At 34.3% G+C, this 21,761-nt stretch overlaps 1 protein-coding gene across 2 annotated transcripts in view; it reads right to left on the reverse strand.

Annotated features, from left to right (window-relative positions):
- The window catches only part of LOC145304677 (lymphocyte antigen 75-like), a 54,713-nt gene that overhangs the window by 11,066 nt on the left and 21,886 nt on the right, over nucleotides 1-21,761 (reverse strand). For both annotated transcript variants that reach the window (XM_080146615.1, XM_080146616.1), the window contains exons 35-60: nucleotides 21,188-21,290; nucleotides 20,099-20,190; nucleotides 18,936-19,084; nucleotides 18,173-18,305; nucleotides 17,393-17,501; nucleotides 16,229-16,344; nucleotides 15,695-15,756; nucleotides 14,648-14,727; nucleotides 14,050-14,148; nucleotides 13,255-13,400; nucleotides 11,060-11,177; nucleotides 10,171-10,272; nucleotides 9,340-9,469; nucleotides 9,036-9,110; nucleotides 8,496-8,568; nucleotides 7,506-7,603; nucleotides 7,126-7,181; nucleotides 6,280-6,406; nucleotides 5,652-5,766; nucleotides 4,257-4,365; nucleotides 3,239-3,339; nucleotides 2,631-2,757; nucleotides 2,237-2,321; nucleotides 1,087-1,203; nucleotides 402-527; nucleotides 63-192 (exon numbers count right to left, since the gene is read on the reverse strand). In XM_080146615.1, the coding sequence (XP_080002741.1) occupies nucleotides 63-192; nucleotides 402-527; nucleotides 1,087-1,203; nucleotides 2,237-2,321; nucleotides 2,631-2,757; nucleotides 3,239-3,339; nucleotides 4,257-4,365; nucleotides 5,652-5,766; nucleotides 6,280-6,406; nucleotides 7,126-7,181; nucleotides 7,506-7,603; nucleotides 8,496-8,568; nucleotides 9,036-9,110; nucleotides 9,340-9,469; nucleotides 10,171-10,272; nucleotides 11,060-11,177; nucleotides 13,255-13,400; nucleotides 14,050-14,148; nucleotides 14,648-14,727; nucleotides 15,695-15,756; nucleotides 16,229-16,344; nucleotides 17,393-17,501; nucleotides 18,173-18,305; nucleotides 18,936-19,084; nucleotides 20,099-20,190; nucleotides 21,188-21,290 (2,778 nt within the window). The remainder of the gene's footprint in view (nucleotides 1-62; nucleotides 193-401; nucleotides 528-1,086; nucleotides 1,204-2,236; nucleotides 2,322-2,630; nucleotides 2,758-3,238; nucleotides 3,340-4,256; nucleotides 4,366-5,651; nucleotides 5,767-6,279; nucleotides 6,407-7,125; nucleotides 7,182-7,505; nucleotides 7,604-8,495; nucleotides 8,569-9,035; nucleotides 9,111-9,339; nucleotides 9,470-10,170; nucleotides 10,273-11,059; nucleotides 11,178-13,254; nucleotides 13,401-14,049; nucleotides 14,149-14,647; nucleotides 14,728-15,694; nucleotides 15,757-16,228; nucleotides 16,345-17,392; nucleotides 17,502-18,172; nucleotides 18,306-18,935; nucleotides 19,085-20,098; nucleotides 20,191-21,187; nucleotides 21,291-21,761) is intronic.

Consider the following 21,761-nt stretch of genomic DNA (forward strand, 5'->3'; position numbering starts at 1 on the left):
CTTTAGGTGTACCTATCCACAAAACAATCTTAATACACCTATTCAAGGAGTTTAAGAATCACCTTTGCAGTTATTCTCAGCACCTTCCCAGCTCATGGAGCTTTCATCAAACTTGTAGCAGTTGTCAGCAAGTTGGAAGAAACCCTTGCTGGCCAGGGTCTCATCCCTGCAGGGCTCATAATCTATTGGTCCCTAAATATTAATCATTTCTTTAGTTTTAGCTGTTTTTTGTAACTAAAATATTCAACTTCAACTTGCTACAAGTCATTAATGATTATTTTAAAAATTAATTGTATAACATTCACTGAAGGTTCTAATATTATTTTGACTGTTGAAATAGTTAATGGTTGAACAGAAAGAAATCCAGTTATTGAGTTGCTGTGCCACTAAACAAAGCAAACCTGTGTTGGAATAGAATCCTCAGCTTTTACCATACAAATAAAAGGTTTCAAAACTGTACAGTCCTGATCATTCCATGTTCCAGCAGATCCATGCCAGCCATACATTTCTACACACTGCTGGTAATACTAAAGGAATAAAAAATGTAAAATGTAAATGATAGAGGGACCAAAGGGATGCAAGTACATAATACGGTTATAGTCCCTTTCGTGGCAACGCTCCTTAAGTGGCGATTCTTCGTTTTTTTTTCACAGTAGCTTTCCTCCTATTTCTAGCCCCTGCGGGGGGCTCTAACTCTGCGAGGCCAATTGCCTAACTCTGTGGGGCAATCACCTAACCCAATATAACCTAACCTAACATAAAATAACCTATCAAAAGCAATTTTAAAAATACGACGAATTGCCCCTTAAGGAGCGTTGCCACGAAAGGGACTATTCCCCATAATACTACCCCCTAAGAGTTTTTTTTTGAGGTGGGGGGATGAGTAATTTACTGCTCATCCATGTATAACTTTTGACTTTGTTGTTCCACTATGCCCCCACCTCCAAGTCCCATTGCCGTTGGATTGACTGCTAGACGAAATATGATCTAACAAAGACAATTAATTTGTGACTGTAAAATATCAAAATCTTCACTGAGAGAGTTAGAAAAAAGTATAACCCCCCCCCTCCCCTCGATTAATCATACCTGACTATTTGGTTCATTATAATCCCAGTTGGTGAAATCTAATTTAGTTTCATCTGACCAGAGGAATGATCCATCCCAGTAGCTGTGCAGGTTATTCAGACCAATCCAGTATCCATTCTAAAATTATTAGGCTCTATCACACAAAGTATCTTCTTCATCACTGCACTGATTGCCCCCAACCACCCTTATTTGTAGTGGGACAAATTGAATAAAAAAATCAGACATGTGACGTCATAAAAATGAGGAATTATCTATCTCTTTTTTAGGGGTTTTCTTTCCCACTTCTCCTCTCATCTCCCTAATTTTTATGACGTCACTTGGCAGATTTTTGAGTCACTTCTATTACCACTAACATTATTCTTTAAAATCAGGTTTTATGGAAACTGGGTAGCCCTGCAGGATTAGGTCTTCCCGAAGGGGTTAGGCTTAGTAAAAACACAAATCTAATCACCCTCCTCCTCCAATTATTTTCAATTTATTTTGTAGAGGGTTTATCAATACTTAACCCTCCACTTATAAGCTATTACCAATTAGTCATTACGACTCTACGAGTTCTAATGTTTCTATTTTTAGTTATCAACATATTAATTTTGATGACTTAGAATTAAACTTACTAAAATCAATTTAAGAACTCCATTAGTACGCTTCTATTTTGACAAGGAAGCTCGCTATGGATTGATTTTGTAAAAAATTCGCAAATTCCATATTACATCGTCGATGTTAAATAGAGAATATACACTTTTGATTATAACGGTATCCAAAGTTTTATAAACACGTTCTTACATTTGTTGATGTGTAAAATCTTGAACTAGACAGTGTTCCAACTTTTCAACAAATAGTTTTAATGTAACAAAAAAGAGTTATTTTAATAAATTTGGGGTGTACATCTTATCCCTTAATATCCAGTGATCTAAATGGAAAAACTAATTGCCGATAAATTGATGTACATTCTCAATGATGATTCACAAAATTACCCCTCCTGTCGATTACAATAAGTAGTTTAAACGTTTGGACACTTAATTTAATGAATCAATAATCAAAATTCAATAAAAGCCTCCAAGGTTGTTGAGAAATCGTTATAAAACTTTTGGGGACTAGTGTAATAAACAGCCCAATTTCCCCAAATCCTTGACTCAATAAAGCCACTAACCTCTGAATATTTGGCAGTTTCAACCACAAGGAAAGCAGATTGAATTTGACTGTGGATGGAGGCTAACTCTGCTCTGTGCATTGATCTATAATAAATTTTATAACAGAAAAGTGAGGAGGTTAGTTTTCATTTGTTTATTCATTATTTTAGTTTAGGTTAGGTTAGGTTATATTGGGTTCTGGGTAGCCCCATATTATCAGGCCATCCCCGAATGGGAGGCTGAGGTAAAAAACTACTCCACACTAATTTTCCATTTTTTTTAGTGCTTGACAGGCATTTTAAGAGGAAGCATCTATGGGAATGAGTTCTAGCCAACGCTAGGCACATTTTTCAAGGAGATTTGCGTCCTGTTATCTTGTTTTAGCCAGCTAAATACATCATAAATATATTATACCTGGTAATTGTCAATGATTTACAATAATCCCTGGCATCACTCCAGTTTCTCTGTTGATCAAGATCATCCCCGCCAAATATCTTGTAACATCTGCCCTCATATTCATACCAGTCAGATGGACAGTGACCTTAATCACGTTTTATGGTAGTAGCCAAGCTACTCTATAATTCAATTTGTCTGTCAGCCTGTAACTTTATGGGGGAAATTTGATTTTCTAGCTGTTATTCAAGATAAACAGCTGTATTTTTTTGAAAGGTGTCATGTTCTTGATTTTAACAAATACTATTTAAATGTTCTTGTCCGAATTCTCTCCAATGTTTTTTTTGTGCTTTGCTACTTATCGATGTCGTCATCCTTGTTTTATTTCAGTAAAATTTATTTAAAGTAAACAAAAAATGTTGGGGGTGGTCCAATTTTTAACTAGTGGTGACTTTTAAACTAAAATAGTAATAAACCATCCCATAAGAATCTTTACTGTAAAAGTGATCCATATCAGTTCAGCAGTTAGTAAAATCCTTCAGTGAAAACAGACAGAAAGACGAACATCCTGTTACTTTTATTAAAGGAAAAAGCCCTAGATTAAATTTTATTAAAAACATAAGAATTACCTCCAGGTACGCTGGTAGTAGCAGGGGTGGTGAACTCTCCCTCCCGAGGTTTCTTACAGATAAAGTTCAATTTGGCTCCACAAGAGACATCATTCCATTCACTTTAAAAAATGTATTGAATAGTTTTTCGGGTTTTTTTTTGTTTACTTTATTTTATAGGCTAGTAAAATTTTAGGATTTTAGATATCTTTTGCTAGATAAAGATACTTTTTTGTTTTTAAAAGCGAAGCTTTTCTATAATTAGGGTCGGCCCGTCCGAGATAGTTAGCTTTTATTCGTTAATTTAGGCATGTTAGAATTGTCCTATCAAACTTTGCACGGTGATTCCTGTAGTAGTTAGGTACGATTTAGAAAGCGTAGCAACTGTATAATCGTTACCAGAATGTCCGTACGTCGTCGTCCATATTGATTTTTTACTTTTTTGATAACATTTTTCTATGTGATAAAATCATCCGATTGATCTGATTTTTTGATTACTGATTCCTATTACAATAAGGTACAATATTATAAGCGAAGCATCTCTATAATCAAGTATTAAAATGGCAGTATGTTCTTAAACAGAATTCTGTATTTAAGAAGTTTTGCAACAAATTTACGTATAATTTTGTCAAACCTTATATTTTCATATTTTGTATATTCAGTTCTGACACTCAACAAAAGTTAATGTTCGTCTGTCATATCGTTTCAGAGCTTCATTTTTATGGATGTTGTCATCCTTGTTAAACATTATTTATCCACAAACATTTTTTTTATTTAAAGAGATTTATGCAACAATTAAACCACATTTGTTAATTATTTCAAACTAGAGGCCTCCACTTTAAAATCTTTTGACTGAGCGATTTCTCTAGGTAGGTTTAAAGTAACCTTCCCAAGATAGTTATAAACCTTCTCTGGACCAATAAGAAGCTTCACTGTAAATGAGAACCATATCAGTTCTTTAGTACACAATACACACAACCTGTTACTTTTTCATCAGGTCAATATTTCGATGATCGACCTTCAAAACTAATAAACCTACCCACTATTAGCACCAAGTGACACACAGCTCTCGGAGTCATCAGCATTGTTGGGTTCATTTGGGGCCCAGTGGAAGTAATCAGCTGGACTTCCATCAACTGTCTCAAAACCTAAATTCAATAATGTCTTTGTATTGAAAAAGGCATCTTATATGTACCAACAACGAAATTAATTCGAAAAGAAATCAATTCGTAATTTCAGCTGTCGTAGGGGGCCAACACTTAGGAGAATTGGCTACCTTTCTATCTAATCCCCAAGTATTATTTTAGATTTATTATTTACTTCGCTTGTTGGCTATACCTATTCCTGAAAAGCTTGAAATAGGTCTTTGATGAAACTATATGATTTTTTTTTGGTAAAAGTTTTGGATGGTTTTAGGCTATTCCTCTTCTTTGAAATAAAACCTAGATGCTTTGGGTGCTTTACATTAAATAAGATAACCGTTTCCTTTATTTAAAGAGGTACACGAATTCAAAATAGTACAATGGTACAAATTCTAATTCAATTTTCATACAGGGTGTCCGTCGGAAACTGTTTTTTTTAAACGACTGTTACTCCCTTAATATTTGAGCTATCTTAGTAAAATAAAAAGTTTTTGGCAGCCTACTACTGATCATTTTGTGAGATAATGATGAAAATTCCACAAAATAAACAAGAAAAAATCTTCGAGATAGTACATAAGAGTTTGATTTTATTAAATGTAGAATAACCCAGCAGAAAATATTTGCTTTGTGAACTTTAGGATGAGTTAGGTGTCAAATGGCTGGTCGCTCAGACTTGCTAAGCATATACCAATAGAACCTGCTTGACATGAAAACCAAAAATACCCAATATTGAAGAATCTGAGTTGTACTATAAGTGAGCAAAATGTAAAAATAACTATAATATTGGTCTTCTTTTTTAATTTTTCATGTGAGCTCGCTTCAAATGCACACAAGAACCTGAACTATACCAGATTAGACTTCAATGCCAGTTCTTATAATGTCTGGAGTAAGTCTTTGTGATCCACTGTTTGACCACTGCACCAGCTGCTTTAAAAGTTAACTAAGGCATATTTTTCTTGTGGATTAGTCTTATATTCACTAAAATCAGCCTGTTATATATTACCTTGTAGATTTTTTCTGTTAATTTTACGGATTTTTCATCGCTATTCCATAAAATGGTCTGTAGTAGGCGGCCAAATACTTTTAATTTTACTAAGATAGCTGAAGATAGTAAAAAATCCTATAACCACTTGAGATTAAAATAAGCGTAAATTTGGGTCCTATTTATTGCATTTTTCCCATATTTTTAAAGTGATGATAGTATTGGAATTAATTAAATTAATCTAGTTCTTGGCTTTATACACTTCCATATCTTTAAATTCATATTGATTGAAAAAAACTGTGAAAACTACCTTCAAGGTTCCTATTAGTAATACCCAGCCAGCCAGAAGAAATCCAATTAGTTTCAAACATTTCTCTAACAAACTGGTTCTCCTCATTATTATGAACTGTCACCAGACGACCACCCTAAAATTGAGAAAATTTTTTTAAGTATCCTTATAATAAAGTAAAAGGATCTCTGTCTGTCTGTGTGTGTACCGAAGGATCTCGCTAACCACTGAACTGATAGCTTCTCATAGATTCTAAGAAGGTTTATAACATTTTTTTTTGGGGGGGGGGGATATGCAACAACACTTTGAAGAAAAATCCACCTAGAAAAAATGCCCCATTCTAGAGGCCTCTAGGGGCGTAGCCGCTATTATACAAAGGAACAAAATTTTAAACATACAACTTAAATTTTTTAATAATTTCTTCCTTTTTTATATGACTTAAGTTGTTTAGATAAGGTACAAGTTTACAGTCACAGACGGCTGAAATTTTTGGTGTTGATTCCCATTACCAATGAACACCCAATAAACATATGAATTACCTGGTCCGGCTGTCTGTCTGTCGGTCATGCTTAAAAATACAAAGGTTTTTTTATGAAGGTTCCGAGATTTTTAAACCTTATTTTTTCCGCTCTCTAGAAAAAAATTTTACCTGTGTTTTACAGTAGTCATTGGCATCATCAAAGAACATCAATGCATCAGAATAAAGTAGATAGCAGAACTCAGAATTGTCCTGTTGTTGTACCCAGCCTTCTGGGTTCCCTGCACTACATGGCACACTAAAATTAACCATGAATTGTAATCATGATTGGTTTGAGTCTTTGCCATTTCAATACTAATAGAATTATAATGGCTAGATCCATACAATGCACAGGTGGGACCTACAGACCGAGCCCAAGCAATTTGATCAAATTATGAAATTATATGAATAACAATAATCTATAAGTAAAGGAAGTCAGTAGTATTTCGAAAAACTTTGTAAAAGTCCTATGCATGCTGTTTCAGTCATAATTTCTCAAAGTTTTGATTCTACAAACAAAATAAAATAATATTCACAGTATTGGATCATGGAAAGAAAATACCTTGGCGGGTTTTTATCGTATTTTTACAGTAACTTTTCCCCTATTTCTAGCCCCTTTGGGTGCAATCATAAGCATTTACTGGGCAACTGTGAAAATACGACGAAATCCGCCACTTTAGTTGAATAGTTGACAACAAATGAAATTTAATCAGCACAGAGTCAGAACTTTAAAAAGACTCATAACTTTTTGGAGACAATTCTTTGAAATGTATTTCAGGCCATTAAAGCAACAAGAAAGCATTTTGAAATGTTTTCAATTGGTGAAACGCTGGAAAGTGTCATAAAAATACTTCTATTATCCATCTCTTTTTTAGGGGTTACCTTTCCCACTTCTCCTCCCATTCTTCCTTTATAGACGTATTTTAATGAAGTCAGCGCTTCTGAATTGATAGAAAAGTTAAACTGTGTTAAACTTACGGTGGTGGAAGAGTTGGTGGTTCAGCTGTTGTAATCTCTTCAACACTAGCAGATATCTAAATAATATCATTTTTTTCAATAACTACTTTTATATTACTCAAACATCGGAAAGAACCGGGGTTGAGTTCGAAACTTAGCCTTAAACACAAACGTGAAACAATAATTATTTACAATAATATAAGACTATTAGTTGCTTCACCCCTAGAGATAGGCAGCGGAGGTAAGGAAAATAGCCTAAAAGCAGACTTTCATAAAGCTTTCCTAAAAAAGTAAATCAAATTCTGATCATTATTTTCCAAGGTCATCCGCTTCAGACAAAAAAAAATCTTACAACTTTATATGAAAGAAAAAGTTCTTTAAAGCAGTTTGTAAGATCTTACCTCACAAATGACGCCCATGGTTTCAGCACAGTCATGGTTCATCCACTGAAGTCCACCATAGTAATTCACATTCTCCTTTGCTATACAGTTTCTCACACCTTAATAATTTAAGTTGATGTGTGTGTCTGTGTTTGTGACGAGTCATGTGACCATTTGAAACATGTAAATTACAACTCTTTCTCCACCACAATGATAATGCATTAGAAAAAAGACAGGGAGGGAGTGGACAATAGTGGCAATAAGATTGATTTTTAACCACTTCTTCTAACTAATACTTAAAAGCCACCATAGGCAGAAATCCACAGTATTATAAAAGATTTAAATCTTGTTTTTTATCCTATCTATCTATATTTCTATCAATTAATGTTTAGTTATAGATGAATAATCTGGCCCAAGTGGAGGGAACCTTTTTCGTCTGCCAGCAATTTGCTAAAACTCTTTTGTAGCAGTAGTTACATATAGCTTTATTCTTTTACTTTAATTTTCTTTCTATCTATCTGTCTAAGCATTTAACTATCTAGGCATTTATCTATTAATGCATCTATCTGTCTAGGCATCTATCTATCTATCTATCTATCTATCTATCTATCTATCTATCTATCAATCTATCTATCTATCTATCTATCTAACTATCTATCTATATATCTATCTATCTATCTATCTATCTATCTATCTATCTATCTATCTATCTATCTATCTATCTATCTATCTATCTATCTATCTATCTATCTATCTATCTATCTATCTATCTATCTATCTATCTATCTATCTATCTATCTATCTATCTATCTATCTATCTATCTATCTATCTATCTATCTATCTATCTATCTATCTATCTATCTATCTATCTATCTATCTATCTATCTATCTATCTATCTATCTATCTATCTATCTATCTATCTATCTATCTATCTATCTATCTATCTATCTATCTATCTATCTATCTATCTATCTATCTATCTATCTATCTATCTATCTATCTATCTTACCATCATTAGAATCCGGATACCCATCTAACCAGTTAGTATAACTGAAAGGTGTATCATCAACCCAGGTGTAACCCTAAAATATAAAAAAAGGTTTATTTCTCAAACAAACATAAATATTCTGCTTGCAAAATGCTTTTGGCTCTTTTGTCGCGACTTGACTGTGTTAATATTCCTGACCCTATTGGTTGAAAAGACCCCATTGAAAGTCGGCACAGAGTCCTAAGAAAGGGGACATACAGTTATTTAACCCCTTCCCCCTCTATTGTTTTACTCAAATATTTTCCAAATTTTCAAAATAGGCTGATTTTCCTAAATTCATTACAGCTGCCATACAACAGCTGTTAAAAAACTTAGGCTCCACAAAGAGTGTGTCTTTTAATTGGGGATAAGATTAAATTATCTTCCATTGAACTATTTAAATCTGTTAATGGCCACTGAATAAAATATTTTCACTCCTTCTTCTCCCCCTTCTTCTACATACTGTCGGAGACCAATCAGAGTCTATCTATCTATCTATCCAAATATCTATCTATTTATTACCTCTCCTTCTCCCCCTTCTTGTACATACTGTCGGAGACCAATCCAGTAGTTGTTGGAAGCCCAGTAGTAGGTATTCTAAAAATATTTACTATGTAGGGGGGCTGGACAAAACAGTAGTGTATCAACACCCCCCCCCCCCTCCCCTGACGACAAAATAAAACCCCTCTTGTTGTCTGTATTACATTCTCTTTTAGATCACACTCCCCTAAAACCCCTAGAGTAGCGTAACTCCCTGGCAAAACCCTGTGTACCTCCCTATTTTCATAGATATTATAAATTGGGTAATAAATAAGGGGAAACTTACAGCTTCAAAATTGCTTTCTTCATCCCAAATCCCCCAGGTGACCAGATCTCCGCCTTTACTCTTACAGAACTCCCGCCCACCCTCAAAGGAAAGACCAAATCCATTGTTCAATTCTGATTCCTCAAATAACCTAAGAATAAAATTTTGCTATGCATCATGAAAAGTTTAAAATAAAAATATCTAAATAAAATATTGAATTTGTCCGTTAAAAAAGGTTAGTTCATAAGTAGCGGAACAAAGTGTCTCAAAAATCAGCCATGTGACGTCATAAAAATGAGTGATACATCTCTTTTTGGGGTTTTTTTTCCCACTTCTCTTCTCATATCCCTCGTCACATGGCTGATTTTTGAGACACTTTGTCATGCTACAACTCATAATAACATATGAACAATATGAATATACAAAAATAATCTCTTCAGATATTAATTCACTAGCGGCTGCGCCCCTAGCATCTAGGGGGCTCTATATTACAAGAGCTAGGAAATGGCAAAAAATGGCCTAAAACCATCCCAAGATATAAATCCGGAAATAAAATAGCCTAAACCATTCCTGGGACATATTTGAAGATTCCTTGAAAAGGAAAACTAAATCGGTTCAGCGGTTAGTGAGATCCTTCGCGGTTACAGAGAAAAAAAAAGCTTATTACTTTATATAGGAAAATCCGTTATGTATGGATGTATAGACGAATCGGGGCTATACTCAAAAAATGTCTTGCTCAAAAACACCTATCTCAAAAACGCTTAACGTATAAAATGCCCACTTATAAGAAGTCGGCGTTTTTGTGATGAACCCGAATTGACCAGCCCTGAATGGGTTTGACGATTGACTTACTTGTAGCAATGGTCATTCCATTTGACCCAACCATAATCATCGGGGCACTTTTTCTCTGGAGGAGGGGTGGTTGTTGTCGGAGGAGGCTCCGTGTACGAGTGCCTAAATGTAATGTTTGTAGCGAAGGCATGTTTTATGTTTATCATTTTTAGTTTTGTTAAAATCGAAGCCTTTTTTAGTGCCTATAAAAAATATTGGTCAATTAAAATGTATACTGGACTGAAATTAGTAATTTAGTATGTGTATTGGTCATTTGTATTGTATAACGTCATTTTTTTTATAAAGGCACAAGGCTTCGTAAAAATTATAAAGGCTTTAAACGTATAGGACGACATTTTAATTGGTAGAAAAATATTAAACTTTAAAATAAATTGATGAATTAAAAACTGGGACAATAATGAAGCCTAATATAGGCTAAAATAGTAATAGCAAATTTTAATAAAATTTAGGAGATATTTGATATACTCTCAAATGTTTCATTTCTTTCCTTACGGAAGGGGGGTGCAAGGCGTACCCAAAAATTTTTAATTCCTTTCTACACCCCCCAAACTCAAAAGCTAAGATAAATATCAGAGCTTTTTTACTACCCTACTTAATTTTGCCAGGGGGTTGGAAACACCCACTCTCTGATCTACCTTCATGCCTATAAAAGACTTTTATACCTGGTAGCTGTCTATAGTGCTTAGCAAATAGTAGGGATATATGTCATTGCTTTTGGCCTACCTATTCTGTTGACGTCATTCAATACCCTATATTCCATATCTTTTCTAAAAAATTCTTTCCTCCTTCCCTTTCTCTTCCCTCTACTATGAAGTCAATAGAATAGGCAAGCCAAAACCTGTGACATCTAACCCCATTTTCCTAGGGCACTAAACACAGCAACTTATACCTTGGATATTCACAAATGCTGGCCATCTCTCTGGAACAGCTGGTGGCCTTCCAGAATCCAATATCCTCGTGTCTGTGCATGTACACACACAATCCTGACCCGTCATCATCATCCATATCTATATAAATAGATAGATAGATAGATATCCAATATCCTTGTGTCTGTGCATGTACACACACAACCCTGAACCGTCATCATCATCCATATCTATATAGATAGATAGATAAATTGGATAGATAGATAGATAGATATCCAATATCCTTGTGTCTGTGCATGTACACACACAACCCTGACCCATCATCATCATCCATATCTAAATAAATAGATAGATAGATAGATAGTAAGAAGGAAAGATAGATAGATAGATATCCAATATCCTTGTGTCTGTGCATATACACACACAACCCTGACCCATCATCATCATTTATATCTAAATAAATAGATAGATAGATAGATAGTAAGAAGGATAGATAGATAGATAGATAGATAGTAAGAAGGATAGATAGATAGATAGATATCCAATATCCTCGTGTCTGTGCATGTACACAAACAATCTTGACCCGTCATCATCATCCATATCTATATAGATAGATAGATAGATAGATAGATAGATAGTAAGAAGGATAGATAGATATCCAATATCCTCGTGTATATGCATGTACACACACAACCCTGACCCATCATCATCATTCATATCTATATAGATAGATAGATAGTAAGAAGGATAGATAGATAGATAGATATTCAATATCCTTGTGTCTGTGCATGTACACACACAACCCTGGCCCGTCATCATCATCCATATCTATATAGATAGATAGGTAGAAAGATAGATAGATAGATAGTAAGAAGGATAGATAGATATCCAATATCCTCGTGTCTGTGCATGTACACACACAACCCTGACCCATCATCATCATCCATATCTATATAAATAGATAGATAGATATATAGATATAAAGATAGATAGATAGATGGATATCCAATATCCTTGTGTCTGTGCATGTACACACACAAATATCCTTATAATAAAGTAACAGGAAATGTGTTTGTCTGTCAGTTTGTTTGTACCAAAGGATCTCGCTAACCACTGAACCGATCGGGTTCTCCTTGACAAAGTAGCTTCTCATAGGTCCCGGGAAGGTTTATAACTATTTTGGAGAAGGGTACCACCACCCTCCTAAGAGAAATCACAAAAAAAAAATTTAAAAAATTACGTTTCTCGATTTTACAAAGAGAGTCAACGCAACATAAACGTCAAAACAACACAGACGTATTTTAAATATATAAAAAACATTTAAAGTACCACAGAGGCCTCTAGAGGCGTAGCCGCTAGTATCTAAATAAAGTAGCCGTGTTTAATGCCCTAGGAAAATTGGGATAGATGTCACCGCTCTTGGCCTATCTATTCTATTGACATCATTGTAGAGGGAAAGAGAAATAGAAGGAGTAAGGGGGAACGGGAAAGAAACCCCCTAGAAAAGAGATGGGGTTTAGGGTATTTCCTGACGTCAATAGAATATATAGGCCAAAAGCAGTGACATCTATCCCCATTTTGCTAGGGCACTAGAGGCAGCTACCTAAATAAATAAATGACAAGGAGGTGTTGTGTTCGAGATTGGCCCACACTGCGTCATAATAGCAACGTTAAAAATGGTACCTATTGATTCTACGACTGGCAGGTGACACTAATAGTGAGAGTATGGTGAATGCCTTGGGCTATATACATTATACAAGTGCAAAATTAAACAGGTATCAAAAAATGTAGCCTTGAGGAACGCCATCCATAAACATTTAATTAATCACCAAGGAGCTCCAAACAGTTTTGTCTTAAATAATATAAAGTAGTAAGGTTTAATTTGTCCAAAGCTTGTCCTTGTTTCAAAGAAGCTTCATATTTATCCTGGGTTATTTTAGGCTATATTTTTACCTCCCCCTTTCTCTAGGGGTGAAGCAAAGGCATAATTAAAAGTAATAGGTCATTAGAAATTTAAAACCTTAAAATTCAAATATAATGAATATTTATACAAATATCACATATCCACAAATGTATACTCACAATAAATTACTTAAATCCTACCTTTTGAAGATTGTCAATATAAAAGGTCGAATTTTAAGACCTTGTAGTGTTTCCAAGTATTTATTCATTGTTATTATAGAGAATATTTGATGAAAGAATTTACTAAAATTGATACCTGGTTCAAACTCTGCCCAGTGGGTGTAGTCCACACTTTCTCCATCTGTCCACTCCCAGGATTTAGTCTCATTGTTGAACTTCATACCCAGGTAGAAATGGATTCCAAGCTCTGCTACTATGGTCGTAATCTTTGCTTGTTCATAACTAAACAAGTATATTCATAAGCATGGGTCGAAGCTGTTAATAAAAATTTACGTCTTACAATACAATTGACCAATGTTAGGTCAGTATACATTTTTCCATTGGACAATTACAATGTTTACTGGCCTATCATTGGTCATTTGTATTGTATGGATTTATTTGGCACTTTAAGCTGCTTAGCATGGTATACACAATTTAATGTAGAACAGTTCTAATAAATGTTTCGGGGTAAAAATATTTATTAAATAAATTTCCTTTTCTCATTCATGGAATCTAAGAACAACTTTATCTTTTTCATGTGTCTTTTTGACTTGGGGAAAAGGGTATACATAAATTTATCCTCTTATTGCCTGATCCCTTTTGAAGCTTAGTTCTGAATAATAAACAAGAATTATAACATCTATTAGTAGCGCAAACAAATTATGGAATGGAAAAGTTATAGTGCAACTGTTCTGTCATAAAAAGGAAAGACGGACGAACACAACAATGTTTGTTTAGAATTGATGCGTATAGTCATAGAAATCTTTACCAAAACTTTTAGCTGTCTATCTTCAATTGCAGCTTAGAAAATCAAATTTCCCTCATATCGTTACGGACAGAGAGACAGACAGACAAAGTAAATTATAGAGTAACGTCGCTACTAAAAACTCACTCCGAATCAATAGTTACAAGATGTCCATCATATCTTGTGCATTCCGAGTGGGCTTCCTCAAAAGTTTGGTACTTCAAGCTGATTTGATAACAAGAGGTTCTAAAATAAAATGAAGAATAAATGGTGTTTCCCCCAAAGTGCCTTGTTAAGCACAGAATCCCCCCCTCTCCCTCTTATTTCAAAATGTGATAGTGTGTATTTCGTCTGTTTCTTTATTACTTTAGTTTAGGTTAGGTTATGTTGAATACTATGTAGCTAAAAACTGGCTACCCGCAGTGAATGATTATTTTCATACATTTTATAAATGAAAAAAAAAGATGTTTGCTCTTCCTTGGTAAGCTTTTAGCCTCCTTATCTATCTTTGAGAATGCTCGATTCCAGATTGGTGTACAATAGTATTATTAGTAATGCTAAATAATGGCAATGTTGTAAGATTCTATCCAATACTGTTAAATTATTGTTTAAAATTGCATTTCATGATTGGTTAAGTATAATGTATGCTGAACTTGAACTTTTCAACAATTTTAAGTTAGTGACACTTAATGCTAGAGCAACTTTTTTTAGGTTAGTCTTTAATGCATTATCTATTTTTGTTTACCTGTAAGCAATTTCTCCAGCCTGGCAGCCATCATTGTCCGGAGGCCCTGTTATGATAGCTGGCATCTTACAGATGGAGCCCTGACAAATATTATTTTCTGTTAATCTTTTTGAAAGCGAACCTTTTATATAATTAGGGCCAACCCGTCCGTCCGTTTGTCCGTAACGGTTAACTATTATCTTTAATTTAAACCGGTTAGAATTGTCCTATCGATTTCAAACTTTGCATGATGATTCGTATAACAGTTAGGTACGACTTAGAAAGCGCAGCAACTCTTTAATCGTTACCAGAAAGTTCGTTAAAATCATCCGAATCATCTGATTTTTGGTATACTGATTCCTATTACAACAAGGTACAATGTTGTAAATAAAGCATCTCTATAAAGAAGTCTTAGATATGTTAGTATGTCCTTAAACAGCATTATGTATTTAAGCACTTTCACTTACAATTTTGTTTAGACTTATGCTTTAATATTCTGCCTATTCAGTTCTGACACTCTACAAGTGTTAATGTACGTTTGCCCTTTCATTTCAGAGCTTCGCTTTTAGGGAAGATGTCATCTTTGTTTTATTGGTCTTAAGCATTTAACACTATCAAAGCAGATTACATATGTATATGTGAGTTAAAACTTAGAGTAACTCAAAATGAAATAATATATTGCTCCTACTTTTGGCGTTAAACGTTTTGATTAGGTCAAACTAACAAAACAAAACATTTACTTAAGATTTCAAAAAAAGGTTTTCAATAAAAGTGTTTTTTATCATACAAAACACAGTTTGAACCTAAGGATATCAATTATAAACTTTTCAATTATAAATGTATCTTTTAGTTCATTTAAAAATTATACAAAAAAATGTTCTGTGAAGATGTCCGAGGAAAATGGGTATAGATGTCACCGTTTAGTAGAGGAAAATAGAAAGGGAAGAGGAAAAAAACACCCTGACAAAATGTGGGATATAGGGTATTTGCTGACATCATTAGAATAGGTAGGCCAAAAGCAGTGACATCTATCCCCATTTTGCTACATGTCGTTAAAATTGTATTGACCTTTGTTTCCTCGCAAGCAGCACTTTTCCAACCTCCCCATAGAGAATCCATGTAAACACAAGCTAAATATTAATAAAAATTTGAGAAAATAAAAATAGATTTAAAGTAAGAAAAAAATAAATATTTTCAAAAAATAAAAAAGTCTAAGGATATATTATTTTTTACAAGGGGTCATTAATACAAATCCTATATATCTGAAATAAAATTTTTGGTGGTTTCCGTAAAAGGGCATAGTTAAGCACAGAAACCCCCTGACCTTATTTTATAAAAAGTTAAAGGTGTTTGTTTTAGGTCACGTTAGGTTATATTGTGTACAGGGATGAAGCAGTGTAGTGGCCTCCCGCATATCTTTAATTGATTTAAAAAATAAGGTAAGTTTACAAAGTGTCTAAAAAAATCAGCCATATGACGTCATAAAAATTAGGGATGAGATGAGAATTGGGAAAGAAAACCCTTTATAAAGAGATGGATATTCTCTCATTTTTATGACGTCACATGGCTGATTTTTTTTGGACACGTTGTGAAGCTTCTAACCTGGATCATTGCCAACATTGACAGGATTCTTATTGCCCCACTGAGTGAACAGAACTGGTGCACCATCCGACCATTCAAAACTGTTGAAACTTGACTGATCACTCAGTCCTATCCACCTACGAATAATTTGCGGTGATTTCAGAATATTTTAGAAAATAAATTAGATTAAATCCTACCAATCAAAATTGTGAAATTTTATCGATTTATCTAACATATATACAAGAACTTCTAACATATAAAATGATGTAAAGAACCGAGTTTTTAAGAATATTTTAATCATTTCCCTAAAACAATAAACTTACAAGGATGGCAACATCAATAAGTAGCCAAGCACAAAATAAAATAAATGAAAAAAACAGAAAAATGATCTAAAAAGCAAATGTTGAGTGGCCAATGATAGATTTTCTGAAAATAAAATCACAAAAATGTTCCAATGTGTTTTTGTGTGTTTTAATTAGTGATGGGAATCCGGATCCGGAATCCGAATCCGGAATCCGGAATCCGCCCAATTTTCGGCCAATTTTGGAATCCGAATCCGGATCCGGAATCCGTTTTTTATAGCGGATTCCGGATTCTAAATTGGTAGGCTAAAATTACCGTCTTTTTTCTTACAACTCCCTGTTTGAAGGCAAAGATCAAAATAAAATTTTCTACATAACAAATTTTAATAATTACTAATGTGATGTAAATGTTTTAGTTATGCTGGAAGTCAACACTTTAAACAAATCAAGGCTTCAACCAAGTAACATAGTGAAAAATTAACGGAAAAAGCTATCCCTCTGTGACGGACGGCCTTTTAAAATACTGCTAGAATCCGGAATCCGAATCCGGAATCCGCCAAAAATAAGAATCCGGAATCCGCAAGAATCCGTCACTTTTTTTGACGGATTCCTTCAGAATCCGGAATCCGAATCCGGCCCAAAAATTCGACGGATTCCCATCCCTAGTTTTAATATTCAATTTTTTTAGCATGAATGATAGACTGACGGACCAAGTAAATTATATACTTATTGCTATAGAAAATCTTCTTTTAAAAATTTCAGCAGTCAATATTGAACAGCATCCAAGAAAATCACAATTCTCCCATAGCGTGACAGACTGATGGACTGACAGACAGACAAAGTGAATTATAGAGTATCTATGCGATTAAAAATATTTGACAACCTTGGAGCCTGATCAGGAGACTGATTCTTGGTGCAGATAAAAGCACTCTCATCAATATTACAATCAGACACGGACCATTTGTAATCAGATTTTCTTATCACAGCACAACCTGACAACAAAAATGTCATGTGTGACGTCAAAAAATACGTCTAATATCCGTCCCTTTTCTAGGGGTTTCCAATCCCACTTCTCCTCTCATCCCTTCTTTTTATGACGTCACACTTTAAACTTTCCACTGACCCATAATTGAAAGTTAAATTTTAAAAAAGTATAATATAAAATCCTGAGAAATAGGATGAAATGGGCAAAATAGAAACTAATTAGCAGGCAAAAATTCATTTTACTCATTTTTTTTATACTATTGGCTGTCCCAATAGCATCTAGATGCTCAATATTAAAGGGGGTGGGATAGGGCAGAAAAATAGTCTAAATCCACCACAGAACATTTGTAAGGCTCCTCTACAGTGCAGTGCAGGAATAAGTGCAGTGTAGAACTTAATTGTCAGAACACATCGCAAGCCTAAGCTACAGACAAAACTTTAAAAAATAGAATAGCCATTAAACAAAGCTATTTTACGAAAAGAAGCAAAACTCAATAAAATTGATTACAACACTTAAAGCTTTTAAGAAAAAAACAATTGACACAATTTCATTTTTAGGGGTCCACTTCGTAACTAATAAAAGATCCAAGCAAAAAGTAACAAAATAATCCATCTCCAAATGAAGAGATATATCTAAGGAAAGACTAATTTATCTTACGAGTACAAAATCCCTGTTTACCTGTCTGCTTAGAAGCTTCAGGATTTACCCAGTTAAGATAAGTCATCTCCTGACCATTGCCCCAGGTCCAAGGAGCTGAGGCATTTAGTCTCTTTGCTCCCAGCCATACGTGTTCACCAATATAGAAATCATTCTAAAACAAAGCCAATGTAAAAGGGAGTCAGCACAATCAAGTAAAATAATAGGGGCATGAGCTATTTGTAACTCTGCCCAAAGGGCAGGACCCTGACCAAATCTTCTTTGAAATTAGCCAAGTCCCTACAAAAGAAAATAAATCAATTTTCTAGCAGACCAAAGGGTCTTTACCACATGGGGCATGTAGTTGTCTGGATTATACATCTAAACATTTATTGTCAGTACAATAAAAGATCATTTTACAATTGTAAACAACATGATTTAAGGTAATTGGCAACAAATATAAAGTTATAAGTTGTATTCATTTATGTATGCTAATAATGAATGTAGAATATATGTGGATATTATGACCGGGAAAAAAAATATTGTCGTCAATTTAGGTTGCAATATCCTTTCGCATTTATTGGTCGGGCTTTTATCCAGTAGAAGGGGAGTGGATGGGGTAACGGAGGGGGATGGGGTAGATCGTTATTTTAGTCCGCTAGAGCTATACTTTATTATAGAACATGAAAATCTGGTGTAAGATCCATCTGCTGGACCATTTTCACAATATAGTTATAAAGCAATAGTAATGGTACATTATGACAGTTATATCTTCACAAAAAAAAGTGCAAAACATATAACTTACCTGAATATTTCTCTCAAGAACATCTTGATAGCTTTTATCAAGAACATAGAACATATGAGCATCAGCCTCCTGGCATGCAGCATTACTGTCAGCCCAAGTTCTGTTCTCAAAGGTTAGGCCCACACAGCCATTGTTGTCAAATATGTAACCTGTAAAGAATAAGCAAAAAATATTAATCTGTGGTATATGTAATGGCAGTAGTAGCATGTGTATAGTAAATATAAAGTAATAGGATGTCTGTTTGTCTGTGTGTTTGTAACGAAGGATCTCGCTAACCGCTGAACAAATCGGGTTCTTCTTATCAGGGTAGTTCTCATAGGTCCCAGGAAGGTTTAAAACTATTTTTGGGGAGGGTACCACCACCCTCCCAAGAGAAATCGCCCCTAAAAACAGACCCCCCCCCAAAAAAATTAAATTTTTTGAATTTTTTTAACTAAAATTAAAAATATGGGAGGGCAACCCCCCCCCCCCCCCCCAAAAAAAAAAAGAACACAGTAATAGTGTCTGACTGATTATGACGTAACAAAAAAAATTAGCCAATGAGAGGCCACTATAAATTTTACCATTGGTCAATAGCGGCCTCTCATTGGCTAATTTTTTTTTGTTACGTCATAATCAGTCAGACAATATTACTGTGTTCAAAAAAAAATCACCCCCCCCCCAAATTTTTTTTTACTTTTTCTTTCAAAATCTAAAATAATAAATTGGGTTATAAAATTCGACTCTCCTCTCCTCAAGTGCCCCTAGAGGCCTCTAGGGGCGTAGCCGCTAGTATGAAGAATATTTATTTGATCCTAGTAAATTAATAGGAGTAAAAATATTTTTGTTACAAATGTTACAAATTTATGGATCTAATATGCAGAAACAATGCATATGTGATTAATATTATATGGGATAAGTATTGTATGCAGTTCCAAGGTGCGTGGAGAGAGGTCTAGTACCCGAATCGACACCTAGCCCCCTAGAGTCTTAACCTAATAGCATATGGGAGTTGGATGTTGAGTATGCCATGTATTTCTAAGCCAAAAACACCATCATGAACCAAAAAAGGGTTTATTACAAGAGGGGGGCCATGACAGCTTGATGGACGAATTTAGAGATTTTTATGAGTATTTTTAGATACGCAGAACATTTGCAAAATCACTTTGCAAACAATTGTTTACCTTCAGGACAATTTGGACCACTGTGTATGATGGAGAAGATCTCTTGTTGTTCAGGCCAACTCAGAATGGAGGCCAGGTCTCCTCCTTTCAATCTAATTAATAGTTATTCATCGCATCATATCATAAACAGCTTTCCGCGGATAAACATATTTTAATCTTATGATTGTACATTTTATTATTCGCAGAAAACTGAATATAATACCATGCTATACATAATTTTTCAGTATGGCTAAGAACTGGTTAGTATAAAAATAAATTTACAATCTTAAAGTCTTATTTCTAAAGTAGGTTTTCTTTTTTAAGGTTTTATTTAATTTTTCACTATTAGCTGCGCCCCTAGCAACAAGGTGCTCTGTATTCGAAGGGGGAAAGGATAGAGTGAAAAATAGCCTAAAACCATACCAAGACTTGAATCTTAAAAAAATAGCCTATAACAATAACCATCCCAGGGCCTATGTGAACCTTCCCTTAATTGGAGAATCTAATCTGTTTTGCGTTTTTCAATATCTTAAGATTAAGTGTAATAGAGGGGAAAGGTAAATATTTGAATTATAAATGGATAAAAGGAGAGAATCAATAAACAGTGAATCTAAAATACATTCATATGTAATAATGGAAGTAAAGACAACTATAAAACAATTAAACGACTGTTGCACTACTAGATATAGATATAACTGGACAAAGTGTCTCAAAAATCAGCCATGTGACGTCATAAAAATGAAAAATTGGAAAGGAAAAAAACCCTAAAAAAGAGATGAATAATACCCCATTTTTATGACGTCACATTGCAGATTTTTGAGACACTGTGTCCAGTTACGATATACATAGATGCTTATTGTTAAAACTTAAATTACAGGGTGATAACTGTCGGTAGAGTTTTAATTAGGGTTGGGCCGGATACTTTTTTTGTCAGGATATCGGCATTAGAAATCAGCCGGATATCCGGTATCTGGCCGGATATCTGGCCAACGAGGGTTATCAGGCAAAGGAAATCAACAGGATATCCGGTATCTGGCCGGTTATTGAAAATAAACGGATATACGGCCAAACCGGATGTCAGGCCCAACCCTAGTTTAAATAAAGCCCTACCCGCATTGTTTCTCAGCATCAGACCAAGTCCATAGTTCATCCTGTACCAAGTAACAGTTGTATCCGTACAGGCTCCATCCCAGCGGACAACCAAGGAAGTTTTCTAAGAAAAACCAAGATTTAGTTTCATTAACTAACCTTTTTTGAATTTAAAGTAGCAAAACACAAAAAAAAAACATAGATGGACAAACGGATAAGGTGAGATATAGAGCAGATTTCCAGTTGTCATAAAAAATGGGGATAATGTTCAACAAATCATAACAAAAGAATCACAAAACCTTATAAAGAAATACATCTTTGTATTATGAACCACGAATAACAGGCCGATGGACCAATTAAATAATACACTGGTTGCTAAGTGGTACAGGGAATCAAAAATTCAGCTATCTCAATCAAATAGCAGTTTAGAAATTCGAAGTTTCCCAATTGCAATAAAGATAGAAGATTTGATGAAAACAATGAGTAGTATAAAGTAGCTTCTCTAATAAAAAAAAATAACTTTTAATAACTTTTCCGCTACTTCTCTTTAATTGAAATTTAAGGAAGGGTTTGAATTAATATTATTGACTAAATA

The sequence above is a fragment of the Acartia tonsa genome, chromosome 13 (assembly GCF_053477335.1).
Source record: "Acartia tonsa isolate MP-2025a chromosome 13, ASM5347733v1, whole genome shotgun sequence".
In the NCBI taxonomy this organism is placed as follows: domain Eukaryota; kingdom Metazoa; phylum Arthropoda; class Copepoda; order Calanoida; family Acartiidae; genus Acartia; species Acartia tonsa.